General features: G+C 36.7%; 1 protein-coding gene across 7 annotated transcripts in view; it reads left to right on the top strand.

Annotated features, from left to right (window-relative positions):
* FAM13A (family with sequence similarity 13 member A) overlaps nucleotides 1-16,119 on the top strand; it is a 311,779-nt gene that overhangs the window by 52,337 nt on the left and 243,323 nt on the right. For all 7 annotated transcript variants that reach the window (XR_004422991.1, XM_033105659.1, XM_033105662.1 and 4 more), the window contains exon 4: nucleotides 13,654-13,831. Coding sequence is in view for 6 of the 7 variants with exons in the window: in XM_033105659.1 (XP_032961550.1) it covers nucleotides 13,654-13,831 (178 nt within the window). In the remaining variant the exon portion in view is untranslated. The remainder of the gene's footprint in view (nucleotides 1-13,653; nucleotides 13,832-16,119) is intronic.

The raw sequence follows: 16,119 nt of genomic DNA, 5'->3' as shown, positions 1-16,119 counted from the left end.
ATTTTGTGTGTTTATGTATTGATTCAGGAAACCTTTCTTAAATATTCACATGTATGAGCAGTGTGCTAGGTGTTCTGTAATAGTGATAATAACAACAGCTAACTGTTAGAGTGCACTGGTCAAATTATGTGCTCTGAGGTCAGACTGCCCATTTGAACTTCAGTTCAGCTACGTGACAGCTGTGTGAACATGGACATGTTAATTCATCTCTGTTTCAGTTGAATCATCTCTAACTGGGAATGTATTAGATTCCTATTGCTGCTTTGACAGATTACCCCAAATTTAGTGGCTTAAAACAGCACAAAATTATTATCTTACTGTTCTGTGAGAAGTGTGGAGGCTCAGCGAGTTTCTCTAATCCAGGTCTCACAAGACCCAAATCGGGGTGTGTGTCACCATGGGTTCTTACCTGACAGCTGCTTCCAGGAGGCTCATGCAGATTGTTGGCCGTTTTTAGCTCCACGTGGTTGTAGGCCTATGTTTCCTTGCTGCCTGCTTCTCAGCTTCTAGAGGCTGTCCACATTCTCAGGTGTGTGACCTCTCTTCATCTCCAAAGTCAGCAATGGCTCATTGTTCTATCTAATAGATTAGCAAGTTTTCATAAATCCTTTTGTGAGGCCTAATGAGGAAATAAAAAGCTACTTCAATGAATCTGGCTCCATGAGGCTGAATATTTTGCTTCCTTTCATGGCTGACCTTCTCATGGCTCTGAAATATATCATGATAGAGGTTAGCATTTCACCAGTTTTACTTTATTTTTCCTTGCGGCGAAGATTATAAGTACAGTATAACTTCAGCCATTGAAAAGTCAAAGCATATGACAAACACTGAGATAAATGTCCAGATTGGAGTTAGGTGCCACTGCATGATAAAGGTTCAGCATTGCTGATTATGACCATAATTTTTTTTTTTTTAACAAGAGTAAATACTTGTCATGTGGCTCAATGTTTGCTACTTACTCCGGAAAAAAAGTTTTTATGGTACAGTCAGTCTTCTTTAAGTGCTGAGTAATTTTCTCTGTACATTGTATATACTATGCTAGTTATATGTTTGTGCCTTCACTTGAGAAATGGGTCAAATTTTGCCAACAGCGAATGAAATCTTTCAAGAAAACTTGAATCATGTGAAGTGGCACTTTTCCCTAATGGAAAAAGCTAGTTCTTGTCCTAGGAAAAAATTGATATTAAGGAAGGTAATGACTATTTCAATTATTAGCCATTATTCCATCAGCAAAGTTTTTCTTAAACATTTCAGACTCATGATTTATAACCTACCGTGTTTCCCCAAAAATAAGACCTAACCGGAAAATAAGCCCTAGCATGATTTTTCAGGATGACATCCCCTGAGCATAAGCCCTAATGCGTCTTTTGGAGCAAACCTTAATATAAGACCCGGTCTTATTTTTGAGGAAACACGGTATTATTCTAATTTTTATTACAATTTAATTATAGAAGTAATTGCAAGTTTAAAACAGTTAAAATATTTTAAGTATCTGCAAGGATGCATTTCGCTTTCATTTCTGAGGCCCTTTCCTTCCATAGAATTTCATTGCTTAGTATCCTTACCTTCCCATCACCGAATAAGCCTTTTTTAGCATTTAAATAACACTCTGTAACTCGATTCCTACTCAACGCTGGGACCCAGCTAATTCTTTAAATGGACTAAATCATTCCACATTTCTTTAAGATATATTTGAGATATAAATGTCTCTTTATTCCTGTACTATTTTGTCTTACTAGTTGTGTCTTAAAAGTGTGTCTTAAGTGTGTGTCCTAAGTGTACATCAACCTATTAAACCTATTTCTTAATCATTTTTTATACGCAAGGAAGGCATTGAAGGGATTTAAAAGATGTTGAAAACTCAGCCTCTAATTCTGAGCTTACATTTGCCAGTGTGTGGATTTTTTACTTTAAACATCAGGTACATTGACAATCTTATTTATAATTGAATTATCACCCCTCACCCTGGCTAGTACGCCAAGTTCCCTCCAGTATTTATTGACTAATGTCTGTATTTATTGTCTAATGTCTCACCTACTAGACCTAAGCTCCGTGAAGTCAGGGATTTCTATTTGTTTTGTTCACTGATGTATCCCCAACGCCCAGAATTGTGCCTGGCATAGACTACTAGTCACTCAATAAATATTTCTTGAATGAGTATTTCATATATATGTTTTTCATATATAAAACAACTTTCATATGTAAAACACACAAGGCTCATTCAGACTATATCCAGAATCTGCCCATGTCTTACCCTCTCACCACTATCAACCCAGTCCAGGGCCAACCAGCCTTTTGGTTCAGCCTTTTGGGGATTGTCTCAGTAGTCCCCTTACTACTGTCCTTGCTTTCAGTTGTGTCTCTTACAGTCTAGATTCAGCACAGCAGCCAGAGTGGTCCTTTTAAGTCAGATATCCCAACAGCTGAAAACTCTCGCTCAGAAATACATACATACATGCATACATACATTAATTAATTAAAATAAGACCACGGTTTATAATAAGACTGTAATTATCTGCCCTGGTCCTCTTCCACCCTGTCCCCTGATTTCCATTTCCTGCCATTCTTCCACCTACCACCACTTGTCCCCAGCCCCGAGACTCCCTCAGGAGACAAGTACTTGCTGTTCCCACTGCTTAGAATGCATTTCTCTTTCCTTTAGCTTCTGCCAGTTGTCACCATATCAGAGAGGCCTTCCCTGACCATGTTGAATGAGATAGCATCACCCACCCCTGCATCACTCTGCTTTGTTACCCCTTATCCTGCTTTATATTTCTTCATAGCACATATGTTACCACTTCATATATATATATATATATATATATATATATATATATATATATATGTATACATATATGGTCTGACGATTCAGTTCACAAACTTGTTGCAACGATGTTGTTAACCGTTTTTGATATTAGAAGGATTATTCATTATGAATTTATATCAACTGGACAAACAGTTAACCAAGTTTACTACTTGGAAGTGCTGAAAAGACTGCATGAAAAAGTTAGATGACCTGAACTTTTCACCAACAATTCATGGCTCTTACATCACAACAATGCACCAGCTCACAGGGCACTGGCTGTGAGGGAGTTTTTAGCCAGGAAACAAATAACTGTATTGGAACACCCTCCTTACTCACCTGATCTGGCCCCCAATGACTTCTTTCTTTACCTGAAGATAAAGGAAATATTGAAAGGATGACATTTTGGTGACATTCAGGACATCAAGGGTAATATGACGACAGCTCTGATGGCCATTCCAGAAAAAGAGTTCCAAAATTGCTTTGAAAGGGTGGTCTAGGCACTGATGTCAATGCATAGCTTCCCAAGGGGAGTACTTAAAAGGTGACCATAGTAATATTCAGCAATGAGGTACATAGCACTTTTTCTAGGATGAGTTTGCAAACTTTATTGTCAGACCTCATAATTTATTTGATTACTCTCTGTCTCCTCTTCATAGAATATGTTTCATTAAAGTATGAAGTTTGTTTTGTTCAGTAATATATCTTTAGTGTTAGAGAATATCAGACACCTGCAAAGCATGTGATAAATACTACATAGTGTGCAATAAGTATGCATTATGAATCAATGTGTACAAAAATAGAAGCATTGCTAATTCTATTTTGTGATGTGAAAACTTGAAGGAGTCATTGTAATTACCAATATAAATGCAAGAACATGAATGAATAAGACAATATGTATTATATTTAGGTATCAACAAATGAAAATAATGTAAATAATAATAAAGTAATTATTATTAACTTTGTTTCTTGCAAGCGTGCAAAGGCATCTTCTTATTAGCACATTTGCACCCAGACTCCCTGCCTCAGTGCTTTGCTGGGCATTCTTCTACAAACCTCCTCTAAAGGAGTTGAGCAATGATTATTCTCTTATGTAGAAAATCTTGTCTACCAAATTGCTGTACACTGGCAATAATGGTGATATTTACGATATATTCCTGGAATTGCAGTGCAAATTGCAGGTTCTCAGTATGTTAGTACATAATTAATCAGTATGAAAAGTGGAGAGGAGAAATGTGCTGATGAATTAAGGTGTTTACTGCACTGTCAATATATTTAAACAAAAATTCAGGAGGTAAATTATAATTATTTAAGGTTCAAATGTGGTATGCTGCTGTCAAGACCACTGAAGTAGAAGACACTCACATACTCACCCAGTGAGTGGATCAGTGAATCCACCTTCCATCAGAGAAAATGGAAATACTTTGGGGTAGGAGGAGATAGATATAAGACATTTTTTCCTTGAAAAGGAGGATCCAAGGTGGCGGAGTAGAAAAACGCTGTGCTTGCCTCCTCCCATGAACGCATAATTACAACTCCCATAATTACAATTAAATTATAGAACAATCAACCTGGAGAACCATCTGAAGTCTAGCTGAACAGAAGTCCTATAACTAAGGATATAAAGCAGAAGCCACGTCAAGACTGGTAGGAGGGGCAGAGATGCAGAACGGGCCACAGCCAAACCTCCGTGTGGCAGTTGAGACTCATCTGGAGGGGTATCTTGACCATGGAGGTTCCAACTGGAGGAGTGAGGGACCCTCGTTTCACCCCAGGCTCTAGCCTGGAGAATTGGTGCCAGGAAGAGGAGAGCTCATAACTCTGGCTATGAAAACCAGTGGGGATTTCAACTGTCCAGGTGGGACAGAAAGCTGTAGGAAACCCAGGAATCCTCTTAAAGGGTCTTGCACAGACTTGCTCACAGGCACTCACCCTGGACTCTGGTGGAGGTACAGTGACTCGGAGGGCATCAGAGACAAATGGGGAGAACCTAAGTTGTGTGGCTGTGGGGCAAGGACCAGAGAGACAGTCACCATTTTCCCTGTGTGGGGTTCCTCCCCCCCCGTGCAGCTGGCAAGTGGGTGCCATCTTTCCTGTGTTCAGCCCTCCATCCATGCCCATGTCTAAATCTCAATTGGTCTGGTGAGCTTCACTCACTCCACCCTGGTGACTCCCTGTGACCCCACTTCACCCAACTCACCCAACAATGGTGGCACTTTCTCAGAGAGGAGCTACCCATTGCATTCTATCTTGGACAACGATTAGGGGTCTTCAGGCCCCAAATGAGCAGTGACTGGCCTCTGATACTTTTACTGAGTAGCTCCAGACTCAGCACTGGCACCAAACAAGAACCTACATTAACCTGGTGACCACAGCTCATCCCACTCTGGTGACTCCCTGAGACCCTGCCTCACCCAGTTCATGTACTACACAAGGCTTTATCAGTGGCTGAACCTTATGAGAGCTGGCAGGTGGCAGCAGGCCTCTGGGTGTCCTGCTTTTTGTGGAGTTACTCCAGGCCTCATACTGGTGGCAGCCATCCTTGGTTCACAACATGGACTACCCCATGCATCTCTGTTTAACACCGGCAGTGAACAACTGTGGATTGCTTTGTAGCCCCTGGTTAGTCACAGGCCATGAGTGACCTGGGCCTGCATCAGAGCCCCTCCCAAAAGGCCCCAGAACCAACATACTTGGAGGTTGGCTTCAGACCACAGCAGAGCACCACCCCATTAGTCCCACAAGTGGCACACACAAAAGGCAGTCTCAACAGGCACCAAAGCCCACTGGGGCAAATCCCACTCAGTGGGAAAAACTCCCACACAGCAGCACATAAGCAGTGGATGTGGCCAAATCCCACCTTCTAAAGGTCAGGCTAAAAGTTAGTCCTACCCACTGGTGTGCCAATGGCAATCAAGGTTCAACTATAACAGTAGGGACACTCCTGCAGCACCCAAGACAGGTGACCAGGGAGACTGTGCCACTGGGCACTATAGGGCACCTACTACGTAAAGCCACCTGGACAAGACTGGGAGACATAGCAGATCTACCTAATACACAGAAACAAACTCAGAGAGGCAGCCAAAATGAGGAAACCAAGAAATACATCCCAAATGGAAGAACAGGAGAAAACTCCAGAAACAGAACTAAATGATATGGAGACAAACAACCTACCAGAGACAGGGTTTGAAACACTGGTTATAAGGATGCTCAAAGAACTTAGTGAGAACTTCAACAAAGAGATAGCAAGCCTAAAAATAACATAGAAACCATAAAAAAGAACCAGTCAGAACTGAAGAATACAATAACTGAAATGAAAAATTCACTAGAAAGAATCACCAGCAGTCTAGATGAAACAGAGGATTGGATCAGCAATTTGGAAGACAAGGTAGCAGAAAATGCCCACTCAGAATAGCAAAAAGAAAATAGAATTTTAAAAAATGAGGATAGTTTAAATAAGAGACCTCGGGGACAATATCAAGCATTAATAACATTCACATCACAGGGATACCAGAAAGAGAAGAGAATAAGCAAGGGACTGAGAACCTGTTTGAAAAAATAATGACTGAAAACTTTTCCTAACCTGGCAAAGGAAATAGACATACTAAGGCCCACACCAAGCAACATTGTAATTAAAATGGCAAAGTTTAAAGACAAAGAATCCTAAAAGAAGCAAAAGAAAGGCAACTAGTGACTTACAAAGGAGCTCCCATAAGATTGTCAGCTAATTCCACAACAGAAACTTTGCAGTCCAGAGGAATTGGCATGAAATATTCAAAGTGATGAAAAGCAAAGATGTACAACCAAAGGTACTCTATCCAGTAAGGCTATCATGTAAAATTGAAGGACAGATAAAGAGCTTCCCAGGCAAGAAAAAGCTAAAGGAGTTCATCACCACCAAGCCAGTATTGCACGGAAAGTTAGAGGGACTTCTTCAAGATGAAAAAAAAAAAAGATAAAAAATATGAAAATATGAATAATAAAATGGCAATAACTACATATCTATCAACAATTACTTTCAATGTAAATGGATTAAATGCTCCAATCAAAAGACCTAGGGTGGTTGAATGGATAAGAACAAAATCCTTACATATGCTGCCTACCAGAGACACTTCAGATTAAAAGAGACACAGAGACTGAAAGTAAAGAAATGGAAAAATATTTCATTAATCTGGAAATGAAAAAAAAAAAAATGGGGTAGCAATACATATACCAAACAAAATAGACTTTAAAACAAAAGCTATATAACCACTGCCAAAAAAGGACCCAGTAATCCCACATCTGGGTATTTACCTGAAGAAACTCCAAATGCTACTTTGAGGGGACATGTTTATCCATACGTTCATTGCAGTATTGTTTACAACGGCCAAGGTGTGAAGGCAGCCTGGGTGTCCATCAATGGAAGAATGGATAAAAAGGAGGTGATACATATATACAATGGAATATTGCTTGGCCGTGGAAGGGAATGGATTCTTGCCATCTGTGGCGGCATGGATGGACCTGGAGGGTATTGTACTGAGTAAAGTATGTCAGACAGTGAAAGACAGATGGAATGTGATTTTGCCTATATGTGGAATCTATAGAACAAAATAAACAAACAAACAAAAAAAAAACAGAATCAAATTCATAGATACAGAGAACATTTTGATGCTTGCCAGATGCGAGGGGGTTGAGAGGGAGGTTGAGAAGGGATTAAGTACAAATTGCTTGTTGCAAAGTAGTCATGGGGAGTAGTAGGTTACATCATAAGAAATATAGTCAATAATATTGTAATAACTATGTACAGTGTCAGGTGGGTACCAGATTAGTCAGGGGATCACTTCTTAAATTACATAAATGTCTAAACAGTATGCTGTACACCTGAAATTAATATAAAATAATAGTGAATGTCAACTGTAATTGAAAAATTAAAAAAGGAGAGAAAAAGGTGAAGGGGAATAGAAGGTCCACATTTCTATGTACACCACAAATAAATCATGGGGATGTAATGTACAGCATAGGGAATATATCACTAATATTGTGATAGTGTGGTACATAATGTCAAATGGTTGCTCAACTTATCATGGTGATCTTTAGGTATATGTGGATATATGTTGAATAACTATGGTATATACCTGAAACTAATATAATGTGTGTTATCTATGTTTTTAATAAAAAATTTAAAAAAAACAAAAAAAACTTTTTTCCCTCAATTAGTTTTGCTTCTTGAGAACATATTTAGTGATTCTTCCATTCATGCCATAAAGGATTTAATGTTATTTGTTAATAAGTTTGAGATTCTCTTAGTAGATCTGTGTCTCTTTCCATTATTTGTTGACTTTATTTCCTTGGAAGATTATTTATTGGATTTCAAAAATTGGAAGTAAATGATGAAAGTGCTGCTTAGTTTTTCAAACATGTTATTGTCATAAATTCATAACAATTTTAAATATTCATTTTGTTTAACCTGGTTTCTTCACACATTGCCTGCCTTTGGGTTTTAGGTTTCATTTCAGGGTCAGCCCAGCAGCCCATTATCAAGGCTGTTGTATCAAGCTAGTGGGGTTGAGATCTTTTCATATGCTGTTGCTTGTACCTTTAAATGGTGGTAGTTAAAACAATTTTAAATAGAGACTACACACTCATGAAAATATCCAGACTCACTTTGGGTTAGTCAGAAAAGAAAAAATAGGATTACATTTTCTAATTCATATTTATCTTTATAATGTAAAGCTATGAGAAGTGGGTAGTCTTCATTTAGTTTTTAATCACTCCAAACTTAATTATTTCCCTTTCTTAGTGCTGGTCAAGTAAATCTTGACTTGGCTAGTCAAGATCATAATGCAGTGGAAAATAATGCCATTGTAAGTAACTAACTGTATGTCTTATGTTTTATCAAATTATTTGAATATGATTTCTTTTTTAAAAGTAATTTTTAAAAATTTTATTAAATTTATTGAGGTGACATTGGTTCATACCATTATAGAAGTTTTAAGTGTACAATTCTATAATACATCATTTGTATATTGCATCTTGTGCTCACCACCCAAAGTCAAGTCTCCTTCCGTCACTATGAATTTGACCCTTTTTACTCCCTTTTACTTCCCCTACCACCCTCTTCCCCTCTGGTAACCACCATACAGTTGTCTGTGTCAATGAGGTGTTTGTTTGTTTTGTTTGTTCACTTGTTGCTTTCTATTTTATATCCCACAGATGAGTGAAATCATATGTACTTGTTTTTATCTTACTTATTTTGCTTAGCATGATATTCTTAAGATCCATCTATTTGTTGCAAATGGCAATATTTCATCTATGGCTGACTAGTATTCCATTGTATATATGTACCACATCTTCATTATCCAGACATCCATCGAAGGATTCAGATTGTTTCCATGTCTTGGTCACTGTGAATAATACTGCAGTGAACCTGGGGGTATATATATCTTTATAAATAAATGTTTTCAAATTTTGGGGGTAGATACCCAGAAGGGGGATTGCTGGATCATATGGTAATTATATTCTTAATTTTTTGAGGAACCTCCATACTGTTTTCCATAGTGGCTGTTCAACTTTACATTCCCACCAGCAGTGTATGCGTGCTCCTTTGTCCCTACAACCTTTCCAACACTTTTTATTTCTTGTCTTGTTAATAGTAGCCATTCCAGCAGGTGTGAGCTGGTAGCTCATTGTGGTTTTGATTTGCATTTCCTTTATATATAGGTAGTGGGGTTGAGATCTTTTCATATGCCTGTTGGCCATTTATATGTCTTCTTGGGAGAAATGTCTATGTAGGTCTTTTGCCCATTATTTAATTATATTGTTTATTGGTTGGTTTTTTTTTTTGCTGTTGAGTTGTATGAATTCTTTATATATAGTTTGAATATTAGGCTCTTATTGGAGATGTTGTTTGCAAATACCTTCTCCCATTGGGTTGGTTGCCTTTTCATTCTGTTGATGGTTTCTTATGCTGTGCAGAAGCTTTTTAGTTTGATATAGTCCCATTCATTTATTTTTGTTTTTAGTTCCCTTGCCTTTGGGTCAAATTCATAAAATCTTTTCCAAGACCAAGGTCCATAAGTTTAGTACCTATATTTTCTTCTATGCAAATATTGTTTCAGGTCTTATATATGGGTCTTTGATCCATTTTGAGTTAACTTTGGTGTATGTGACAAATACACCATACAGTCTAGTTTATTTATTTTGCATGTGGTTTCTCAATTTTCCCAGCATCATTTATTGAAGAGGATTTCTTTTCTCCATTGTATGTTTTTGGCTCTTTTGTCAAAAATTATTTGCCCATATCTGTGGATTTATTTCTGGGCTTTCAGTTCTGTTCCATTGACCTGTATGTCTGTTTTTCTGCCAATACTGTGCTGTTTTGATTATTTTCAATTTGAAGACAGAGAATGTGATATCTCTGGCTTTATTTTTTTTTCTCAGGTTGGCTGCTAAGGATCTTTTGTGGTTCCATAAATTTGATGATTTTCTTTATTCTATTTCTTTAAAAAATGTCATTGAGAATTTGATGGGAATGCATTAAATCTGCATATAGCTTTGGGTAATATGGCCATTTTAATTATGTTGAGTCCTCCAATCCATGAACAAAGAATATCTTTCCATTTCTTTGTGTCTTCTTAAATTTCTTTTAATAGTGTATTGTAGTTTCTATATATAAGTCCTTTACATCTTTTGTTAAGTTTATTCCTAGTTATTTTATTCTTTTTGTTGCAGTTGCAAGTGGAATTGTTTTTTCCATTTCTCTATAATTTCGTTGTTGGTATACAGGAACACAATGGATTTTTATACATTGATTTTGTTTCCTGAAACTTTACTGTATTTGTTTATTGTATCTAAAAGTTCTTTTTGTTAGAATCTTTAGGATTTTCTCTATGAAAAACCATGTAAAGGTAATTTATATTATTATGAAAAACTTCTAATATCAATAAATTTATTTCACTCTAAGGATTATATTGTTTATTGGATAAAATTGTTTTTGATCAGTAAGAAATAATAATTCTAATTATAAATAGAATGTTCTCCAAAACAATTCTAACAATGATTGAAATTAATACATTTTGGGCAGCAGCACTTATTCTAACAGTCATAAATTTGAAATGACCGCATATAAAAAGGCATTTCACTAAAACCTCTGTGCACTCACTAAACCAAATTAAGGCAGTTTACTTTGGAGTAAATTGGAGTTATTTTGTTTATTTAACAAATACTTTAATAGCACTTAGTATGTGTCAGCCACTCACTCTGTTTTAAGTAGTTTACAATTGTCAACTCATTTAATTCTCACCACAACACTATGAGATAGTTAATATTACCATTCACAAATAAGGAAACAGAATTTAGTAATGAATCTAATGTCACACAGGAACAGTAGTGCCCCGCCCCCCTTATATGTGTAGGATACATTCCTGGACCCCCAGTGGATGCCTGAAACCACGGATAGTACCAAACCCTATATATACTATGTTTTTTCCTATACATGCATACGTATGGTAAAGTTTAATTTATAAATTAGGCACAGTAAGATATTAACAAAAGTAATAATGAAAAGGAACAATTATAACACTGTAATAAAATTTCTGTAAATTGTGATCTCTCTCCGGTCATTTTTATATTTTTCAGTTCAAACCTATTTCTGAATCTGTAACCATCCCTTAGTTGTAGTAAATGGCTTAATGTCATTTGTTTCAGGGGATGCCCTGCTACAGTGTCTGTCCAGGCTCATTGCTTTCTGGTGTAACATGTTGCTTTCAATTGGAACACGTTTTCTGTTCATGTCTTCTACTCACAAATTTAATGCCTTTACACCTTATCTAAGTACTTATCATTCAGCGTGGCCCTAACTTTTACAATTTGAGGTGTGACAGGAACACTAGCACAAATTTCTTTTTCATTTTTACAATTTTGGGGATAGAAGATTCGTTTATTTATTTAGCATCCTCAGCATACAATTTTTCTTTTTTCCTTATGAAGTCTAGAACTTTTCACCTTTTCACTTAAAGGAAACACTTTATAGGCTCCTATTGGCATATCCAAATTGCCAGCATCATTACTCTTGCACTTTAGGATTATCATTAAGTAAAATAAGGGTTACTTGAACACAAGCACTGATAGTGGATCTGATAACCAAGGGGGCTTACTCAGTGACTAATGGGCAGGGAGCGTCTACAGAGTGGAGACGCTGGACAAAGCCGTGATTTACATCCCTGGCAGGATGGAGCGGGATGGCGTGAGATTTCTTCACAGTGCTCAGACAAGCACGCAATTTAAAACTTATGAATTACTTATTTCTGGAATTTTCCATCTAATATTTTGGGACCGTGGTTGACCTCCGGTAACTGAAATCGGGGAAAGGGATGTGGTGGGTAAGGAGGGACTACTGTAGTAGGTGCAGAACCAGGATCCTCACCCAGGAAGTGACTCCTGAGCCTGGGCTCTTATCTTGTGCTCTGCAGCGCTCAGTGGCACTTCATGTGCTGTTCTGTGTGTGTTCACTCCCTGCAGTGGCATCATATTGCTCATTTATTTTGTAACACTGACTAATCTTCTGTTGCATCTCATTTGCCTCACTTTTCTGTTTCTCATTCACTTGACAGGCTAAAGCAGTTGACCTATCTAAATTAAAGAAGCTGATGTGTATTAGTTATAACTGGATTAAGTTTTCATTCTCTTTGGCATCTGTCTAAAGGATGGACTGTGATTATTCCCCAAAAATAGTTGCTAAAAAAGATGTGAATTTTTCTCTAATAGAAAGTAGTGTACAGAATGACTTAACGATACCAACTTGATTGGGTTTTAAATATTGACAAGATGAACAAATCTTTGAGAGTTGAGGGAAAACTTTTCATATGTCTGCCTGTGAATTTCAAAACATTGTTAGATATTTTGGGCTATATACAAGGTTAGTAAGGTTTTGTATGAGAAGCATGTATCAAGTTCTAAACTCTAAACTTGTGAGAGATTAAAAGGCTATATAGAAATTAAAGCTTTCCAGTTTTCTCTTTGCACAGATGCCTGATCACTAAGTTCAGTGTTGCTCATGGTGATTCAGGAAGGTCTCTTATATCACATTTTATTCTAATTAGAAATTCTTGTTTTTAACAAACTCGAACACAAAAATCAAATGGAAGATTCAACTGTAGATAAAAACCCAACCATTGTCTTAATTTGGGGCAAGAAAAGACACACTTGAACCATTTTATGCAGCGAATAAAGCTCTTGGTTGTCAGGATTTCTTGAATAAGTCAGGAATTCTTTAACATTCAAAAAAAGTTGAATGCTTAAGGAGCAAAGAAAAGGCAAAAGTGTCCCTTTCTTTCTTTCTTTCTTTTTTTTTTTAGTAAAATGTTAACATTTATTAATTATGGATAGTGGGTACACATATATGTCACTTTATCTTTTTTTCTGGTACTTTAAAAATAAAAATCAGTAAGTACTTATCAATTTCTTATTTGTAATGCAGGCAGTGAAAAGAAAGAAACAGAAAGAAAAAAAAAAACAGAAATACAAATTAATGATCCTGGTACATATTTGTAATTTTCTTCCCGGGTTCAGTTCAGCTTGTTGACTGAATACAGTGGGAGAGGTCACCCTCAGAGACTTTCCCTCTAAATGTTCAGGGGTCTTAACATCCTATTTGCATTTCTTTGGCAGCAGTTTTACTGCAGCTTCTCTTCAGCAAGGATGGGATGAAGGCCTTTGGCCTCCTGGAAAGTGCCTCTTTTTTGATGACATACCTGTCTTTAGGATTTTTTTTTTCCCCTGAATAAAATGTTAGAATTTTATATACCTGTGTGCTTTAGTTACTGTTGTTGTGAAATACGCCTGAGAACATTGTTTATTCTTTTTCTTTTCAGATGACAGAAATGATGCTCAGGAGAGTAGTTTAAGAGACCTAATAAAAGAGCTGCCAGACACCCACTATGACCTCCTCAAGTACCTGTGCCAGTTCTTGACAAAAGTAGCCAAGCACCAAGTGCAGAATCGCATGAATGTCCACAATCTTGCCACTGTATTTGGACCCAATTGCTTTCAGTAAGTTGATGCCGTTTTGCTTTTAATACCATCACATACTCCTTTTCCTTTACCACTGCCTGAAATTACTGGGATCTAGAAGAATATTTCAAACTGAAAAGTCAACCAGTTTAAGTTGGAGAAGTTCCATCTGGCTATTGGGCATTTTAACCTCGTTTTTGTCCCAATTTTGAAGAAAGCAGATAGGCCTTTTTATGAAACTATAATTTGTAATATTTCAGACAACCTTATTTAAAATTCTGGAAATGTTTTACTTTCACCAAATAGGGCATTTAAAAAAAAAATCTAATCTGAAACATTGATTAACAGAAAGGGTAGAAATATAATAGTGCATAATTTTTAAAATAGTGATAAAGTTAAAATCATTGCTACTAAATGGAAAATTATAAGCAGAATATGTCAATGACAGAAAAATGTAATCTCAGGTACATTTATTTACTTTCTAGGAATAAACTAGACTAGAAATAAACTAGTTTCCACCGTGGGTGTTATATCACTAGCCAGAAGAACTTTTGTAAAGTTTTATATTTTCCCTTTTTCCTTAAAGCCCTTTACTACGTGAAATGTGATCTTGCAATCCGGGGACTTTGCTTTTAATTTAGTAAATCTCCCATTAATCCCCGCTGAGATCAACCACATTCTTTCTAGTTATAAGGAGAGAAAGATAACACAATTTTTAAAATCTTGGAAATTCTCAGCAAATTTTTTTTTTTAATGGTGTATCTGCTTATGTACTCTATTAATTTACAGACACATTCAGCTGCCCAGAACTAGTAATTTTACAGTCGCCAGAATGACTGCCTACATATAAACTCTGGCTTAGATCATAGTGGCTGCAGGTTTCTAGGACATTCGCAACCTACTCTGGGGAGAAGTTGTATGTTAAAAACTGTCCCCTTACAACCTTAGAGATTTAAATTTTAAATATGGCATTGCACAGGATATGTTAGGGTTTCATGAGTAAATGTCTCAAACACAGACTCCACTAATTTCTTATTTAGGAGCTCTGTGGTAATAAAAAAAAAAGCTGTATTTGTTCTTTTTACTCCTATCTGCACAGTAAACCTTTGGTGACTTACATGTAAGAAGTAAAAGTAAGTAGAAAACTATTTATCGATTTTGCAACCCCAGATTCTAGAAGAGGTGAAATGAATTTGTAAATAGAATACTTATTTAATAATAACACACAGATCCATACCTCATTGCTGACTTGTTGAATTGGGCTTGATCTAGAATATCTGGTAACCTACTTCAGTTCGTCAATCGAAATATCAAATAAGTAATGAGTTCTTATTGTAGGTTGTACTAATTAGTTTGGCTTTAAAAATTTTTTTATTGTGGTAAAATGTAACAAAATTTACCATTTTAACTATTTTAACTACAGTTCAATGGCATTAAGTACATTCACATTGTTGTAATCTACCAATTGGTATGTATTTCTAAACTTATGGATAAAGAAGTCACCACTAGGTACTTTTCTCATTGAAATAGTGTACAATACTTATAACAGATAGTATTTAATGAGCACTTACCAAGTATTGTACTGTCTCATTTACCTGATTGATTCTCAAGAGGCAGAAGTGGTTTATTTTGTCCTTGAAGTTCCTCTGTCTAGGTCAAGGAAAAGTAGACACTTCAACTCTAATGCCCAGTTTGTCCATGTATGCGGTCTGACAATTAAGTTTGCGAATTTGTTTGCAACGATGTTGCTACCCTTTTCTGATCTCAGAGGGATTATTCATTATGAATTTATACCAACTGGACGCACTTATTTTGATAAGTGTTAACCAAGTTTACTATTTGGAAGTGCTGAAAAGCCTGCGTGAAAAAGTTAAACAAAAACAACCTGAACTTTTCACCAACAATTCATGGCTCTTGCATCACGACAATGCAAGGTTTCTAGGACATTTATGTACATCCAGCTCACACGGCACTGTCTGTGAGGGAATTTTTAGCCAGTAAACAAATAACTGTATTAGAATACCCTCCCTACTCACCTGATCTGGCCCCAGTGACTTCTTTCTTTACCTGAAGATAAAGGAAATATTGAAAGGAAGACATTTTGATGACATTCAGGACATCAGGGGTAATACGATGACAGCTCTGATGGCCATTCCATAAAGAGTTCCAAAATTGCTTTGAAGGGTGAACTAGGCACTGGTGTCAGTGCATAGCTTCCCAAGGGGAGTACTGGGAAGGTGACCATAGTGATATTCAGCAATGAACTATATGTAGCACTTTTTCTAGGATGAGTTTGTGACTTTAATTGTCCAACCTCATATATGTTA

The sequence above is a fragment of the Rhinolophus ferrumequinum genome, chromosome 5, assembly GCF_004115265.2.
Source record: "Rhinolophus ferrumequinum isolate MPI-CBG mRhiFer1 chromosome 5, mRhiFer1_v1.p, whole genome shotgun sequence".
NCBI classification, from domain to species: domain Eukaryota; kingdom Metazoa; phylum Chordata; class Mammalia; order Chiroptera; family Rhinolophidae; genus Rhinolophus; species Rhinolophus ferrumequinum.
Note: the sequence above shows the minus strand (reverse complement) of the source record. Positions and strands in the feature narration are given on the sequence as shown.